The sequence below is a fragment of the Triturus cristatus genome, chromosome 4_2 (genome assembly GCF_964204655.1).
Source record: "Triturus cristatus chromosome 4_2, aTriCri1.1, whole genome shotgun sequence".
NCBI classification, from domain to species: domain Eukaryota; kingdom Metazoa; phylum Chordata; class Amphibia; order Caudata; family Salamandridae; genus Triturus; species Triturus cristatus.
In genome coordinates, this window is record NC_140586.1 from 806,651,015 (window position 1) to 806,664,911 (window position 13,897).

At 47.7% G+C, this 13,897-nt stretch overlaps 1 protein-coding gene across 1 annotated transcript in view; it reads left to right on the plus strand.

The window, feature by feature from the left end:
• The window catches only part of POMGNT1 (protein O-linked mannose N-acetylglucosaminyltransferase 1 (beta 1,2-)), a 344,012-nt gene that overhangs the window by 235,441 nt on the left and 94,674 nt on the right, over positions 1-13,897 (plus strand). Inside the window, exon 15 of the mRNA XM_085602754.1 lies at positions 6,394-6,522. Within this exon, the coding sequence (XP_085458880.1) occupies positions 6,394-6,522 (129 nt within the window). The remainder of the gene's footprint in view (positions 1-6,393; positions 6,523-13,897) is intronic.

A 13,897-nucleotide genomic window follows, 5' to 3' on the forward strand; every position in this document is an offset into this window, starting at 1 on the left:
CATCTCCTCTCCCCTCATCTCCTCCTCCTCCTCCATCACCTCCATCATCTCCTCCTCCATCATCTCCATCATCTCCTCCTCCTCCTCCATCCTCTCCTCCTCCTCCTCCATCATCTCCTCCTCCTCCTCCATCATCTCCTCCTCCTCCTCCTCCTCCATCTCCATCTCCTCCTCCTCCTCCATCTCCATCATCTCCTCCTCCTCCATCATATCCATCATCTCCTCCTCCTCCATCATATCCATCATCTCCTCCTCCTCCATCATCTCCATCATCTCCTCCTCCTCCATCATCTCCATCATCTCCTCCTCCTCATCTCCATCATCTCCTCCTCCTCCTCCTCCATCATCTCCTCCTCCTCCTCCTCCATCATCTCCTCCTCCTCCTCCATCATCTCCTCCTCCTCCTCCATCATCTCCTCCTCCTCCTCCATCATCCCTCCCTCCTCCAACATCTCCATCTCCATCTCCTCCTCCTCCTCCAACATCTCCATCTCCATCTCCTCCTCCTCCTCCATCTCCATCTCCTCCATCTCCATCTCCATCTCCATCTCCATCTCCATCATCTCCTCCTCCTCCATCATCTCCTCCTCCTCCTCCTCCATCATCTCCTCCTCCATCATCATCTCCTCCTCCTCCTCCATCATCTCCTCCTCCTCCTCCATCATCTCCTCCTCCTCCTCCATCATCTCCTCCTCCATCATCCATCCTCCTCCTCCTCCATCATCTCCTCCTCCTCCTCCATCATCTCCTCCTCCTCCTCCATCATCTCCTCCTCCTCCATCATCTCCTCCTCCTCCTCCATCATCTCCTCCTCCTCCATCTCCATCTCCTCCTCCTCCATCTCCATCTCCTCCTCCTCCTCCATCTCCTCCTCCTCCTCCATCTCCATCTCCTCCTCCTCCTCATCTCCTCCTCCATCTCCACTCCTCCATCATCTCCTCCTCCTCCATCATCTCCTCCTCCTCCTCCATCATCTCCTCCTCCTCCTCCTCCATCATCTCCTCCTCCATCATCATCTCCTCCTCCATCATCATCTCCTCCTCCTCCTCCATCATCTCCTCCTCCTCCTCCATCATCTCCTCCTCCTCCTCCATCATCTCCTCCTCCTCCTCCATCATCTCCTCCTCCTCCTCCATCATCTCCTCCTCCTCCTCCAACATCTCCATCTCCTCCTCCTCCTCCTCCTCCTCCTCCTCCATCATCTCCATCATCTCCTCCTCCATCATATCCATCATCTCCTCCTCCTCCATCATATCCATCATCTCCTCCTCCTCCATCATATCCATCATCTCCTCCTCCTCCATCATCTCCATCATCTCCTCCTCCTCCTCCATCATCTCCTCCTCCTCCTCCATCATCTCCTCCTCCTCCTCCATCATCTCCTCCTCCTCCTCCATCATCTCCTCCTCCTCCTCCAACATCTCCATCTCCTCCATCTCCTCCTCCTCCTCCTCCATCTCCATCTCCATCTCCTCCTCCTCCATCTCCATCTCCATCTCCTCCTCCTCCTCCTCCATCTCCATCTCCTCCTCCTCCTCCATCATCTCCTCCTCCTCCTCCATCATCTCCTCCTCCTCCATCATCTCCTCCTCCTCCATCATCTCCTCCTCCTCCATCATCTCCTCCTCCTCCATCATCTCCTCCTCCTCCATCATCTCCTCCTCCTCCATCATCTCCTCCTCCTCCATCATCTCCTCCTCCTCCATCATCTCCTCCTCCTCCATCATCTCCATCATCTCCTCCTCCTCCTCCTCCTCCTCCTCCTCCTCCATCTCCTCCTCTCCCCATCCTGAGAGGCCTGTTGGGGGTCGGTGTCCCACTTTCTGCGAGGTTGGAAATCGGTCACGAAGGACCTTTTGGGTTTTAAACCTTGTGGAGAATGGGTACGCCCTTCCCTTTCGGGAATTTCCTCCCCCTTACCAAGGTTTTTGCTCAGAGGACCATCTGCTAATTCTGCAGAAGGAGGTTCTTGCATTGCTACAAAAAGGTGCGATAGAGGTGGTTCCAGAGCAGGAAAGGGGTCAGGGATGCTACTCCCGGTATTTCCTGATTCCCAAAAAGGATCGCAGATTGCGTCCAATCCTGGACCTCAGAATCTTGAACTTTTACCTGAAGCAGGAGAAATTCAAGATGCTAACCCTTGCACAGGTTCTTCAGGCATTGCAGCAAGAAGACTGGATGGTGTCGATCGACTTGGAGGATTCGTATTTCCACATCCCAATCCTGAAGTCGCACAGGTTGGGTCGCAACACTACCAGTTTGTGGTTCTTCTGTTTGGTCTTACTACTGCACCTCAAGTCTTCACCAAGGTGATGGCGGTGATGGCTGCCCATCTCAGGAGGTCGGGGATTACGGGTTTCCCCTACATGGACGACTGGCTACTGAAAGCAGAGTCGCCACAGATGGTGCATCATCATCTGCAGGTAACATCTCATCTGTTATTCAACTTGGGTTTTTCAATCAACGTGCCCAAATCTCACCTGGTGCCCTCTCAGCGCAACCTGTTCATAGGGGCGGTACTGTACACTACTGTGTGTCGAGCATTTGCACCTCCACAAAGAATTCTCGACATTCAGGAGATGATCCCTTTATTCCACAATGGAGCGGTTGTTCCACTTCTGAAGATCTTTCGCCTGCTCGGTCGGTTTGCCTCCTGCATTCTGTTGGTCAACCATGCACGCTGGCACATGAGGGCGCTCCAGTGGTCTCTCCGTAGGCAGTGGTATCCGGAGATCTCAGGGAGTCAGTCAGAATCTCCAGAGAAGCTGTAGTGGATCTGTCTTGCAGCGTGGAGGGCAATCTGTCTCAAGGAAAGCCCTTTCATCTTCCTGCAATGGTGGCCACAGTGATAACGGATGCCTCCACCCTGGGGTGGGGTGCTCATCTGGGGGATCTGGAGATCAAGGGTCTTTGGTATCCAGAGGAAAGATTGTCTCATATCAATCTTCTGGAATTGCGGGCGATACGTTTGGCGCTCAAGGCCTTTCTCCCTTCCCTTCGCGGTTAGTCGGTTCAAGTCCTGATGGACAACACTACCGCGATGTGGTATGCAGAGAGGCTTTGCGACTCTGGTCCTGGGCTCAGGACCATCGGATTTGCTTGATGGTGAATCATCTGGCCAGGGTGCTGCACGTGCATGCGGACAGTCTCAGTCGACAGTTTTCCAACGACCTTGAGTGGAGGCTTCATCCAGAGGTAGTTCAGCACGTCTTCCGGATGTGGGGGACTCCTCTGGTGGACCTGTTTGCCACTCAAGAGAACGCGCATTGCCCGTCATTCTGCAGTCTCCACTTTCCGATGCAGGGGGCGTTGGGGGACGCGTTTCAGTTGAGTTGGGGCTCACAACTCCTTTACGCTTTTCCTCCCATACCCTTGATTCCTCGGGTTCTGAGGAAGATTCGCCAAGACCGGGCCCAAGTTGTATTGATTGCCCCGGATTGGCCAAGAAGGGTGTGGTACACAGATCTACTTCACCTTTCGTTGCACCCTCCGCTCTGTCTCCCTCTCAGGGCAGACCTCCTCTCGTAGTCGGAGGGGCAGGTTCTACACCCTCACCGCCAGAGCCTGCACCTTCATGCCTGGAGATTGAACGGGGTAACCTGAGGTCTTTCTCTCTCCCACTGGGCGTAGTGGATGTTATATTATCTACCAGGTGACACTCCACTAAGTCTATTTATTCCTATAGAAGGTCTAAGTTTGTAAGTTGGTGTGGAGAGAGATCTATTTACCCTTTAAAGGCCCGCTTGTCTAATGTGCTTCAGTTTGCTCTTTCCTTGGCTCAGCAGGGTTGTGCTGTGGCCACGGTTAAGGGCTATTTATCAGCCTTATCGGCTTTTCTGTGTCTTCCAGATCAGCCGTCATTATTTAAATCTCCTATTGTATTAAGATTTATCAAAGGCCTTACTAACAGGTTTCCACCTACTCCCTTTGTAATGCCACAGTGGGACCTTAATCTTGTTTTAACTTTTTTGATGGGGTCTCCTTTTGAGCCCCTTCATAGTTGGCCTTTGAGGCTATTGTCCTTTAAAACAGTCTTTCTTGTAGCCATGACCTCGGCAAGTAGGGTGAGTGAGCTTCAAGCTCTTAGTTCAAAACCCACGTTTTTATCCTTGCATGCTGAAAGGATGGTCCTCAGGACCAGGGCTGCTTTCCTACCTAAGGTAGTTACTCCTTTTCATCTGGGGCAGTCCATTACTCTCCCTGTGTTTTATCCTCCCCCCTCACCCTTCCAAGGAGGAGAGGCTTCACCGCTTGGACCCTAAAAGAGCAGTGAGCTTTTATTTGGACAGAACAAAGGATTTTCGTTTGGGAGATCAGCTCTTCGTGGGCTATATTGGACACTCAAAAGGCAAAGCTGTGCACAAGCGCACTCTGTCCAGGTGAATTATCCTAACCATCAAGATCTGCTACGCCCTTGCTGGTAAGGTTCCTCCTGAGGGTATTAGAGCTCATTCAACTAGAGCTAAGTCTTCCACCTCAGCTTTGGCCAGGGGTGTTCCAGTTGCAGACATTTGTAAGGCCGCGACTTGGGCCTCCCTCCATACTTTCGCAAAGCATTATTGCTTAGACTCCGAGATGAGGAGGGAGGGCCATTTTGCACGCTCTGTCTTGCAGGACTTTTTGGTATAGAAAGGTGGCAACCCTCCTCCAGGAGTGGGACTGCTGTGGGAATCTATTCACAAGGTGAGGAATCCACTGGCGGATGTATCCATCAGAAGAACAAGTTACTTACCTTCGGTAACGCTTTTTCTGGTGGATACAGTATCTGCCTGTGGATTCCTCACTGACCCACCCGCTTCCCCGTTGTCCCCCTTTGTATACCTTAAAGGATGCCTTGTTTGACATGTTGTTTTACATTGTATCTTCTTTCTATCTGGTACATTTATAGGAAATGCTTATGTTCTTCAGCTTTCCTTTTCTGTATGTACTTTGTATATTTGTTCGATTGTTGAATACTGTGTATACTTTGAATCTGTTGTCGGCCCACCTGTTCGCCTCGGCGGCACGGAAAAAATGGGTGGAGCTGACGTCATCACGCCGACGTGGCTCTCTTATGGCTCCGGCGACGTCATCCGGAGTCACGAGCGGAGCTGTGGAATTATGACGTCGGCGTGGAGAGCTGGGGAAAAAAATCTGTGGAATGCTGGCGCTGGGGACATTCACAAGGTGAGGAATCCACAGGCAGATACTGTATCCACCAGAAAAAGTGTTACCGAAGGTAAGTAACTTGTTCTTCGGGCTGGACTATTCCATGGGGCACATGGTAAAAACTGATTTGCTTATGGCTGGGTTGGAACTGGAATGGCAAGGGGAGCAGAGAAACGATGGATTTAGGCCCAGATCTCTGTATTGGGGTGAATGTTTGACATTGTGCAGCATTCTGCCCATCAATTGTTCTTTTTGCATTTGTCACCCCGAGTGGGATTGGTATGCCCAGACGTGTGTCCCGTGCTCTCCATGCCACTGGAGTCAAGCTAACCTGGCTGATTAGGGGTTATGCCTTGAAACCGATCTCAGGATGCTTGTTTCCGGTCCAGGGAGAACATGGCTTGGCAGTTCAGGCTGGACTGTTCCCATGAGGCACAGGGTCAAGACTGATATGCATATTGGCTGAGTCTAAACTGGGCTGGCATGATGAGCAAAAGACCGATGGATTTAACCCAGATCTCTTGATTGAGGATGAATGTTTGATTTGCTCTGCATTCAATCCATTATCTGTGTGTCTTTTGCCTTCAAACAGTCATCCTAGATTTTCACTGTCTGCAGTTGGCCAACTCTTCTAGGTTGAGAAGTGTTACTTTGACAAATGCAACCAAATACACATTAGAGTTTAAAGTGTGACAATGTTTGCCTTATTTCGTTTCTTGGGTGGATCACGGGTGTAAACATGTATTTGCTTTATATTTTTATTCTGAACGTCTGCAAAGTCATCTAGTAATACAACGTAATACAGGGCTTGCTTCAGGCTACACATCCCAGGCCCCCACTATCTTAATGCTTTGCAAAGGTTTCCTCCCCTTTGTATCAACAATATCGGGAGAAATGCACTTCATGCATAAATAGTAGAACAGGACAGAGTACTGTTGGATAGCCGGACATTGAAAGCTCAGGAGTTGGTCGCGATGAGATCAGTGTGAGAAGTGATGTTGGAAGAGACAGCGACTGGCAATTAAAGTGGTATGCAAATGTAGAAAAGGAGTGTAAGGGTAATGATATCCTAGCCCTGAAGACAAGGAAAGATACTTGAATTGACGCACCGCTGGATTGCTACAGGGCCTCTACTAACTGTGAGTAAGTTTTGCTCTGCCAGGGTTGTTCTTGTCTTATTGATTTGCCTTTTGTATTTAAATCCCTATTTCTTGCGAAATAATTGAAGTCTGTTTTGCTATTTAGGGTTATGAGCACACAGCTGAAGATCCTTCCCTTTTATATCGTGTGGAGACCATGCCAGGCTTAGGATGGGTTATGAGGAAAACCCTTTACAAAGAAGAATTGGAACCCAAGTGGCCCACTCCAGAAAAGGTGAGTGCCAGAATATTTATAATCCGTGCAGTGAATTAAATCTGTATTTTTTTATTTGCTGGCAATTTGAATATGGCTTTCCCCTTCAATGCACTCTGCCTCATGATTAAGTAATGTAATGTACACAATAATTTCAATTAGCACATAAATCTCTTGTTCATTAACACCCACTGCAGATATTGTAAGGCATTTAAAGCTAGATTGAACCTAGCTTGGTCTCTTTCAGCTTGACTAATTGTATTGGAGAGAGGAGTTGGCCTAATGGTTAGGGCGGTCGACCTCGAATCTGGGGAACTGGGTTTGAGTCTCGGCAATGACGCTGAACATCCTGTGATTCTGGGCAAATCACTTAATCTCCCCTTCCTTAACAAAAACGAATGTGTCCTCATGTAATGCAACTGGTGCTATTTAAAGCGCTCTGATACCCGATTCGGGTCAAGTTTGCGCTATATAAAACTCTGTGAGGGGAAAAAAAAGGAAGATATGAAGAATACAAAACTAGTGTCAGTGTGTTTGACACTAAACAGTAATGTGTCTTGCTCAAGCTGTTCAGGCCATTAAGAAATGTAACAGTCCATTTGTCACAAACGAATCCCAAAGCAGGGAATCACCAGCTTCTCATTCTAAGGGATTTCTTAACTTTGCAGGCTGACCTCTTTTATTTCACTACCTATGCAAAATACACAAAACACGTCATAAAAGTGACATTGCACAGACCCCAATTGCTAAATTGAAAGAAAGGTAACTTTAAAGATTCGTAACTCAGAAAAAGAAGTCCAAGGGCTACTGATGAAGACATTTCTGCCTTAGCCTGGCACCTTCCTTTGATTCTGGGTTCATTCCCGTTGTCTGTGTCCCAGCCACCCTGTTCATGAGTCGGTCGGACAATTCTAGGCTGCGACCTTTTTGCTCCCTCTGTTGTTTATGATGTGTTTTGCTGTGCCTCACGAGATTGCTGGATAATTTTGACTTTGAATTTTGTCGTTTTGGTTATTCTGGGTGTATGCCTTTTTACCTTATGATGCATAATCTGTAAAGCGCTCTGATACCCTCAGTGGTCAAGTTGGCGCTATATACAATTTTCTAAATCAATAACAACTATGTGAAGCTACTTGAAGTAAAACAATAACCTTTCTTCATAACACTAAGTTTTTTATCAGAGTAATATTTGCTTTATCCATTACATTGTTTTGAGGTGCTGTTCCTGTGATATCAAGCAACTTTCTTCATGTTACGCCACTGTCCTTGACATGTGAGGTTTACTTTTCATCTTCGGAGGCAATTTATGGTTGTGATGGAATGTACTTCTTGATAAATTTATGCACATAGCTTGAATGGCATCGAGTTATTAGATACTTTTGAGAGATATCGATGTTGAGACAGACTGGACATAGGTGCATCTTCAATCTAACTGGCTTGATTACTGAATATATAAGTCTCATATCAGCATTTTTGTATTATCGGACATTTGATAGCTTTAGAAATGCACAAGCCATTTAGCAATTTTAGCAGGGTGAGAACTTTTAGGCAGATTTAAAAGTGGTAAGAGAGGAGATGGAACATTGTGCAGCAGTAAGTCACTTCAAGAGGTAGCAATCAAGTAGCTGGAATGAGTGAAATCATGAGACAGGCTTAAAGGAGACTAGGAGATTTTGGTTGTTCGAGGGAAGGTTTTGTGGAGGGACATAGCTGTTCAGCATTTGTGGCGGATAGGCAGACATATTGTTTATGGATTTGAATACCAGAATTAATAATTTGCATAAAGCCCTTATAAGGAAATCCCTATTTTTGTATGGTCACCACCAAAGGTTTTCTACTCTGAGTGCACTGACCCTTAAACATGTATGTTTGATTTACCTACATCCATTTGGCATAGACTAACTTCCTACTAAGTTCCTAATAATAGTTACCATGGGTACTCAGGCCTGTGTCCCCTCGAGGACTGCAGCACTTATTTTGCCACTCTGTAGGAGACAAGCCAAAACATGACTTGCAGGCTCCCACTGCAGACTGGAAGGGCAGTTTCAAGCTGCCAACTCAACTTTGCCATTTTATTCCATGGCAAAGCCCAAGCTCCTTTTTTAATGTGCGTAAGTCGCCCCTACAGCAGGCCTATCTAGTCCTAAGGCAGGATGCAACATATTAAGAAAGTAGAACATATGTTTAACATGTTCTTGCAGCAAAAACCCGAAATTGTAATAATTTTCAGAGAGAGAGATTGGAAGGTCTATTGGCAAGGACAGAGTTACACGCTGGCATCTCAGCTGTGCTAACTTCTGAATGAGAATACCAAAGTTGGTACTTCAAGGTATCAAACAACTTATGTTAAGCCCAGCTTGATGCCCAAATTGAAATAAATGTAACTTGTTGCCACATGCAACTTTTAGAAAGTTGCTGCCCTGTAGCCCCAGTGTTCCAGTGCCTATTTACTGAGGATGGCCGTGAGACAGCCTTCTGCCTAACTAGGGAGACATGTAAACGGTTCCCAGGACAGGTAACAATAGAGGCCTGCTATTGGAATAGATAATACCTCCTCCTGGAAGAAAGCCACACAGGGTGTTAGCCCAAAAGGTGAGCTTCTAAGAGAAAGCAGCCTTTAAAGGGCAAATGGTAACCGCACTTGAGAAGGGCAGCTCTTGTGTTCGGGTAGACAGGTTGGTGTTGTGGACAGAGAGGAAGAAACACTGGCCACAGGTAGGAATCCCCCCCCCCCCCACCCCCCCATGGCGGGCCACCTAGCTTTTTCTTGAAAGACTTTCTGAGTGTCAATTTTGTTGAGTTTGTCAATGCTTGTTCGCGGTTAAGTGAAAGTCTTGATTTATTGATTCCTGCAAAAACCTTATCCCCGGAACCCTCCAGTGGATCTTTTTTGTTTTGATGTTTTTAAATTCATAAAAATATACGTTTTTACAACTTGGTGGAAGATTTCTTGAATGTTGAGTTTTTCATCTTTAGTTGTTTTGGTGTTGTTTAAATGCTTCACACGTGTTCCTTTGTGTAAGCGTGATTGCTCAGAGCCACAGCTACCTAGGGTTGAGCTAAGGTTTAACAAACGAAGCCTAACTGGCCCTAAACGAGCTGGTAGTGTATTACACTGTGAGGTCACGCAACCATACTATATAATAACCTGATTTCATTACAGCCATGTTTTTGTGTTGCTAGCCCACCAGATGGTGTGTGAATGCTTGGGGTAGATTCTAGAGTTTGTGAGGCAAAGCTTAGAACGTTCCTACCGCTAGGAAGGAGCGACCAGTTGCGTACAGGAAAAATCTTAATTTATGATGGCTACTTCTAACCACTGATTTTGGGCCTGCAGAATATCCCTACTTGTCCGACTGGATTCAGAAGATTTTCTATCATAGCCCCTTGGTTCCGCAAGGTGGTGTTGTGCAGCTCCACGTCAATCCAACTCGTGACAGCTGGGGCCTCTCAAGCATGCTTATGTTCGTTCTTTTCTTGTGGATCAGGAGCTTGCTCCAAACTGTTAATCATCAGTTCAGAAGTTTTTTTTCTGACAGTTTCTTTTCCAGTGTGCAAGGTATCATGCCCCCTCCTAAAATTACAGGGTTTAAGGCTTGCAGGGATTTTCGCAAGCAGATGTCTTTGATGTATCCCCCACAAGCTATATCTGAGATTTTTGGGTTTGGGCCATGACTCAAGTTATATGAAGTGTGGCCTTATACACCCGAAGGAAATTCAGAACTGCAAAGCCAAGCTGTACATCGCTGAAAACCGTAGAAAGTTGCGCAAGTCCTGTTCCTACTCAGTCAAGAGTGCAGATCTATAACTGCTCTCTGGGCTAATCTTGCGACAGCTCTTCATCGCAGTCAAAGTCTTCAGATAATTCAAAGTCCAAATGGACCTCAACACGCCCCTTCGGAGAGTTCACAAGGATGTCAGAGTGCCCCTCTGTTTCATTTTTGGTTCTCTGTGGTGTAGTAGATTCTGAAGCTGATCCCTGTGAACCTTCTGAGCCGGTCAGCATCCTTCCAACATACTATCACCTTTAAGGAAGCCATGTTGCATATATTAGGCACACTGTTTGCTCACTCCTAAAGGTCTGCTGAGGCCTCCAATCTGGTTACTGCCAGCAGGTCTGCCGTCTGGGCCTCCTCACCCCACTGTGGGTTCGGAACCAACTCCATGTATGGCACCATGAGCCACACTGGTTCTTTTCACGCCAAAGCCGGCACTGACACTGCCGATGCTGGAGGCGGATGCCTATTCTATTTCCTGTCTGACTCTGAACCAAACCCCCCTCAGCCGAGGTTGCGTCCTGGAATAGTTTCAACGTACTTGGCCCCTGTTCCCTCTGAGACAAAACAGCACTTTTGCTTAAGAGCTGCCCTCCAGAGCTCCAGCAACTTTTTTGATTCAATGCTGACCAAATTTAGCCAGGCTTTGGCAGCAGATGGGGATGACTTGCCCATCCCGCCGTAAAATATGATGCCAAAATTCCTGTCTCGATTTAAGAGACCAGTGGACCGGACACTTTCCTTGACACAGTGCGCTGTTCTCCCTCTAGTCCTTCAGTGGAAGACATCCTGTTCTCTTCAACCAGCCTCGCCGTTTGTTTAGTCAATGGCAGGTACTCCCTTTAATCCTAGGATTCAGTCGCCGAGATCTTGCCAGCAGTCCCAGAGGAATTCTGTGCCAACTTTGCAGACCATTCAGTATGGCCAGACTCTGCGAAATGTGTCATACGATTGGGCCTGGACATGTCCACCATTTAGACAGAACAGCTGAAACTAGCGTGGTACTCCAGGGTCACGGCTGGGTGAGATTCAGAGGCTTCTTCGGGTGATGTTTAGGCGTCCCTCGTGGATATGTCTTTTAATGGGTCTGGCCTCTTGTCAAAAAGGCCAACTCTGGCCTAGAGCATTTGAAAGAAAAAAGTAGAGCCACAGGGAGCTCCCTCAATCTTTCCATGACTGCAGTTTTGCCCCTTTGGAGGCACTGCCAGGGGTTTTGCTTCTAGGCAGTGCCAAGGCCCACCACCTCAAGAACCGTGCCCCATGTCCTTTTGAATATATTTTAAGAATAATGGTTCTTATGGACAGTGTGTGGATAAATTATAATTTTTAGGCACAATGGCCAAAACAAAACAAATAATTGCATTAAATGAAATGACAATTGACCCCTCTTTCACAGTCAAAAGGTGGCGGATATGGTTCATTCTAGTGCAATTCCTTTTGCGGTCAGGGTATCCAAGGGGGATCCAACAGACCATGAACAGACCAGGAACAGGCCTGCCGGGACACCAAACCTCTCAGTCTCCGTCACTCCCGCAGCAGCCTCCAAGCCACTAGTTTGCTCTTGGCTGCACTCGACCACCCTTTGGTAGACCGAATCAGTCATTATCTCCATGGGTAGCATCCGACAGGTGGTCCTGTAAATAGTTCAATGTGGCTGCACCCTGCAGTTCCTTTTCCACCTATATAGGAGCAGCTTTTGAAGGACCACTTGTCCATTTTGCAGCAGGAAGGTCAGGCTGTTTTTGTTGAAATGAGCCATAGAGAGAGTCCTGACTTTTTCTCGTTTCCATGTTCCTGTCTTGCAGGCCATGTGTATTTTCAGCTCGCCATGCTCCCTTTCAGCCTCACAAGTGCACCACCTCAGGGCCAACAGCGAACCCCTCACCCCGCTCAACGCAGTGCTGACAGTGATGAGGGATGCATCGCTGTAGGGTTGGGGAGGCTGTCTGTGAGAGGTGGGGGATCAGACGTCTCTGATATCCACCAAAGACCTGTCTCCACATCAACATGTTGGAGTTGCTATCCATTCACCTGGCATTGAAGACCTTCATACTGCCGTCAAGGGGATGCTGGCTTAGGTCCTCACGGGCCACACCACCGCCATGTGGTATTGCAACCAACAAGGCAGAGTTGGGACCTGGACCCTATGATAAGATGCTTTGCGCCTTTGTAACTGGCAGGATGGTCAAGGCACTTTCCTGATCGTGCACCACCTAGCGGGACTCTAAACAACATGGTGGGAAAATTCAGCCAAATTATGCCTAGCAGATCACAAATGGCAGTTCCACTCTGAGGTGGTGCAGGTGTCTTCCAGCAAAGGGTAGAACCCTGGCTTAATCTCTTCACCACATCCAAGAACGCATACTGCCAACACATTTTTGGTTGCTGGTATTCCCACTAAGGCTCTCTCTGAGAGATTTATCTTGCCTGGAGTGGAGGACTGGACTCCTTTCTGCCTTCTCTCCTCTTCCTCTCCTTCCAAGAATTCTGAAGATCAGGGAGGAACGTTCTGGTGCCTCTGGATTGGGGAGGAGTGATTGGTACCCAGAACTCCTGGGCATGAGCATCTCTTCTTCGATCAGGCTGCTGCTTCAAGTTGGTCTTCTTTTGCAACAGAGAAAGGGCTTTCTCCCTGGCTTGCATACATTTCACCTGCATGTATGGAGCTTGAGCAGCCGCAGGTGACTGAAGTAGTGGATGTCATCCTTGTGGCCAGGCGTCATTCTAGAAAGTCTGTATATGCTGGGACAAGTTTGTGACTTGTTGTGGCACCCATTATACAGACCCATTGTAGGCCAATCTATCGGATATTTTGATGTTTTATCTGCGGGCCAGGAAGGAATTGCAGTGGGATGGTTAAAGGTTATCTGTCAATCCTTTCACTCTTTTTGCTTTTATCAGACCAACCATCCTTGTTCAAATCACCTGTTGTGATGTGATTCCTCAAATGTTTAAGCAACATGTTTTCTCCTTAATCCTCCACGATGCCACAGTGGGGCTTTCATTTGGTTCTCACATTTCTTATGTGCACCCACTTTGAGGCGCTGCGTGGCTGTCTCCTGACCCTGAAGACAGTTTTTCTCTTTGCGTTAACCTCAGCTTGTCATGCGAGTTTCTCATTGCGATAACCTCAGCTCGTCACGCAAGTGAGCTTCAAGCTCTGTCAGCCCTACACAAACCTTTTTCCAGAAAAGCTGGTGCTGAGGACTAGAGTGGCGTGTCTACCCAAAATTCGGACTCCCTTTCATGTAGAACAGTCCAACACACTTCCAGGGTTTATGCTATGTCTCACCCCTCATATGGGGCTTCATCTTTGCATCTTCATGTCAGGGCTTCATCTTTTAGACCCCAAGAAAATCACTGAATTTCTCCATCAATTGAACATTTGGCCAACGGATTGACCCCGAAGCTCTCGGGGTAAGGAAAGGGATGGCAAAGCAGTAGACTTTATCCAGGTGCATAGTCCTCTGTATTAAGATCTGCTATGATTGAACAAGAAGCTGCCTCCAGAAGGATGCAAAGACCATTTTACTATGGCCAAGACTGCTACCACTGCATTGGCACGTGGAGTGCCTGTCGTGCCATTCAGTTTAATGGTAAGACGACTTATGTGTTCGAGG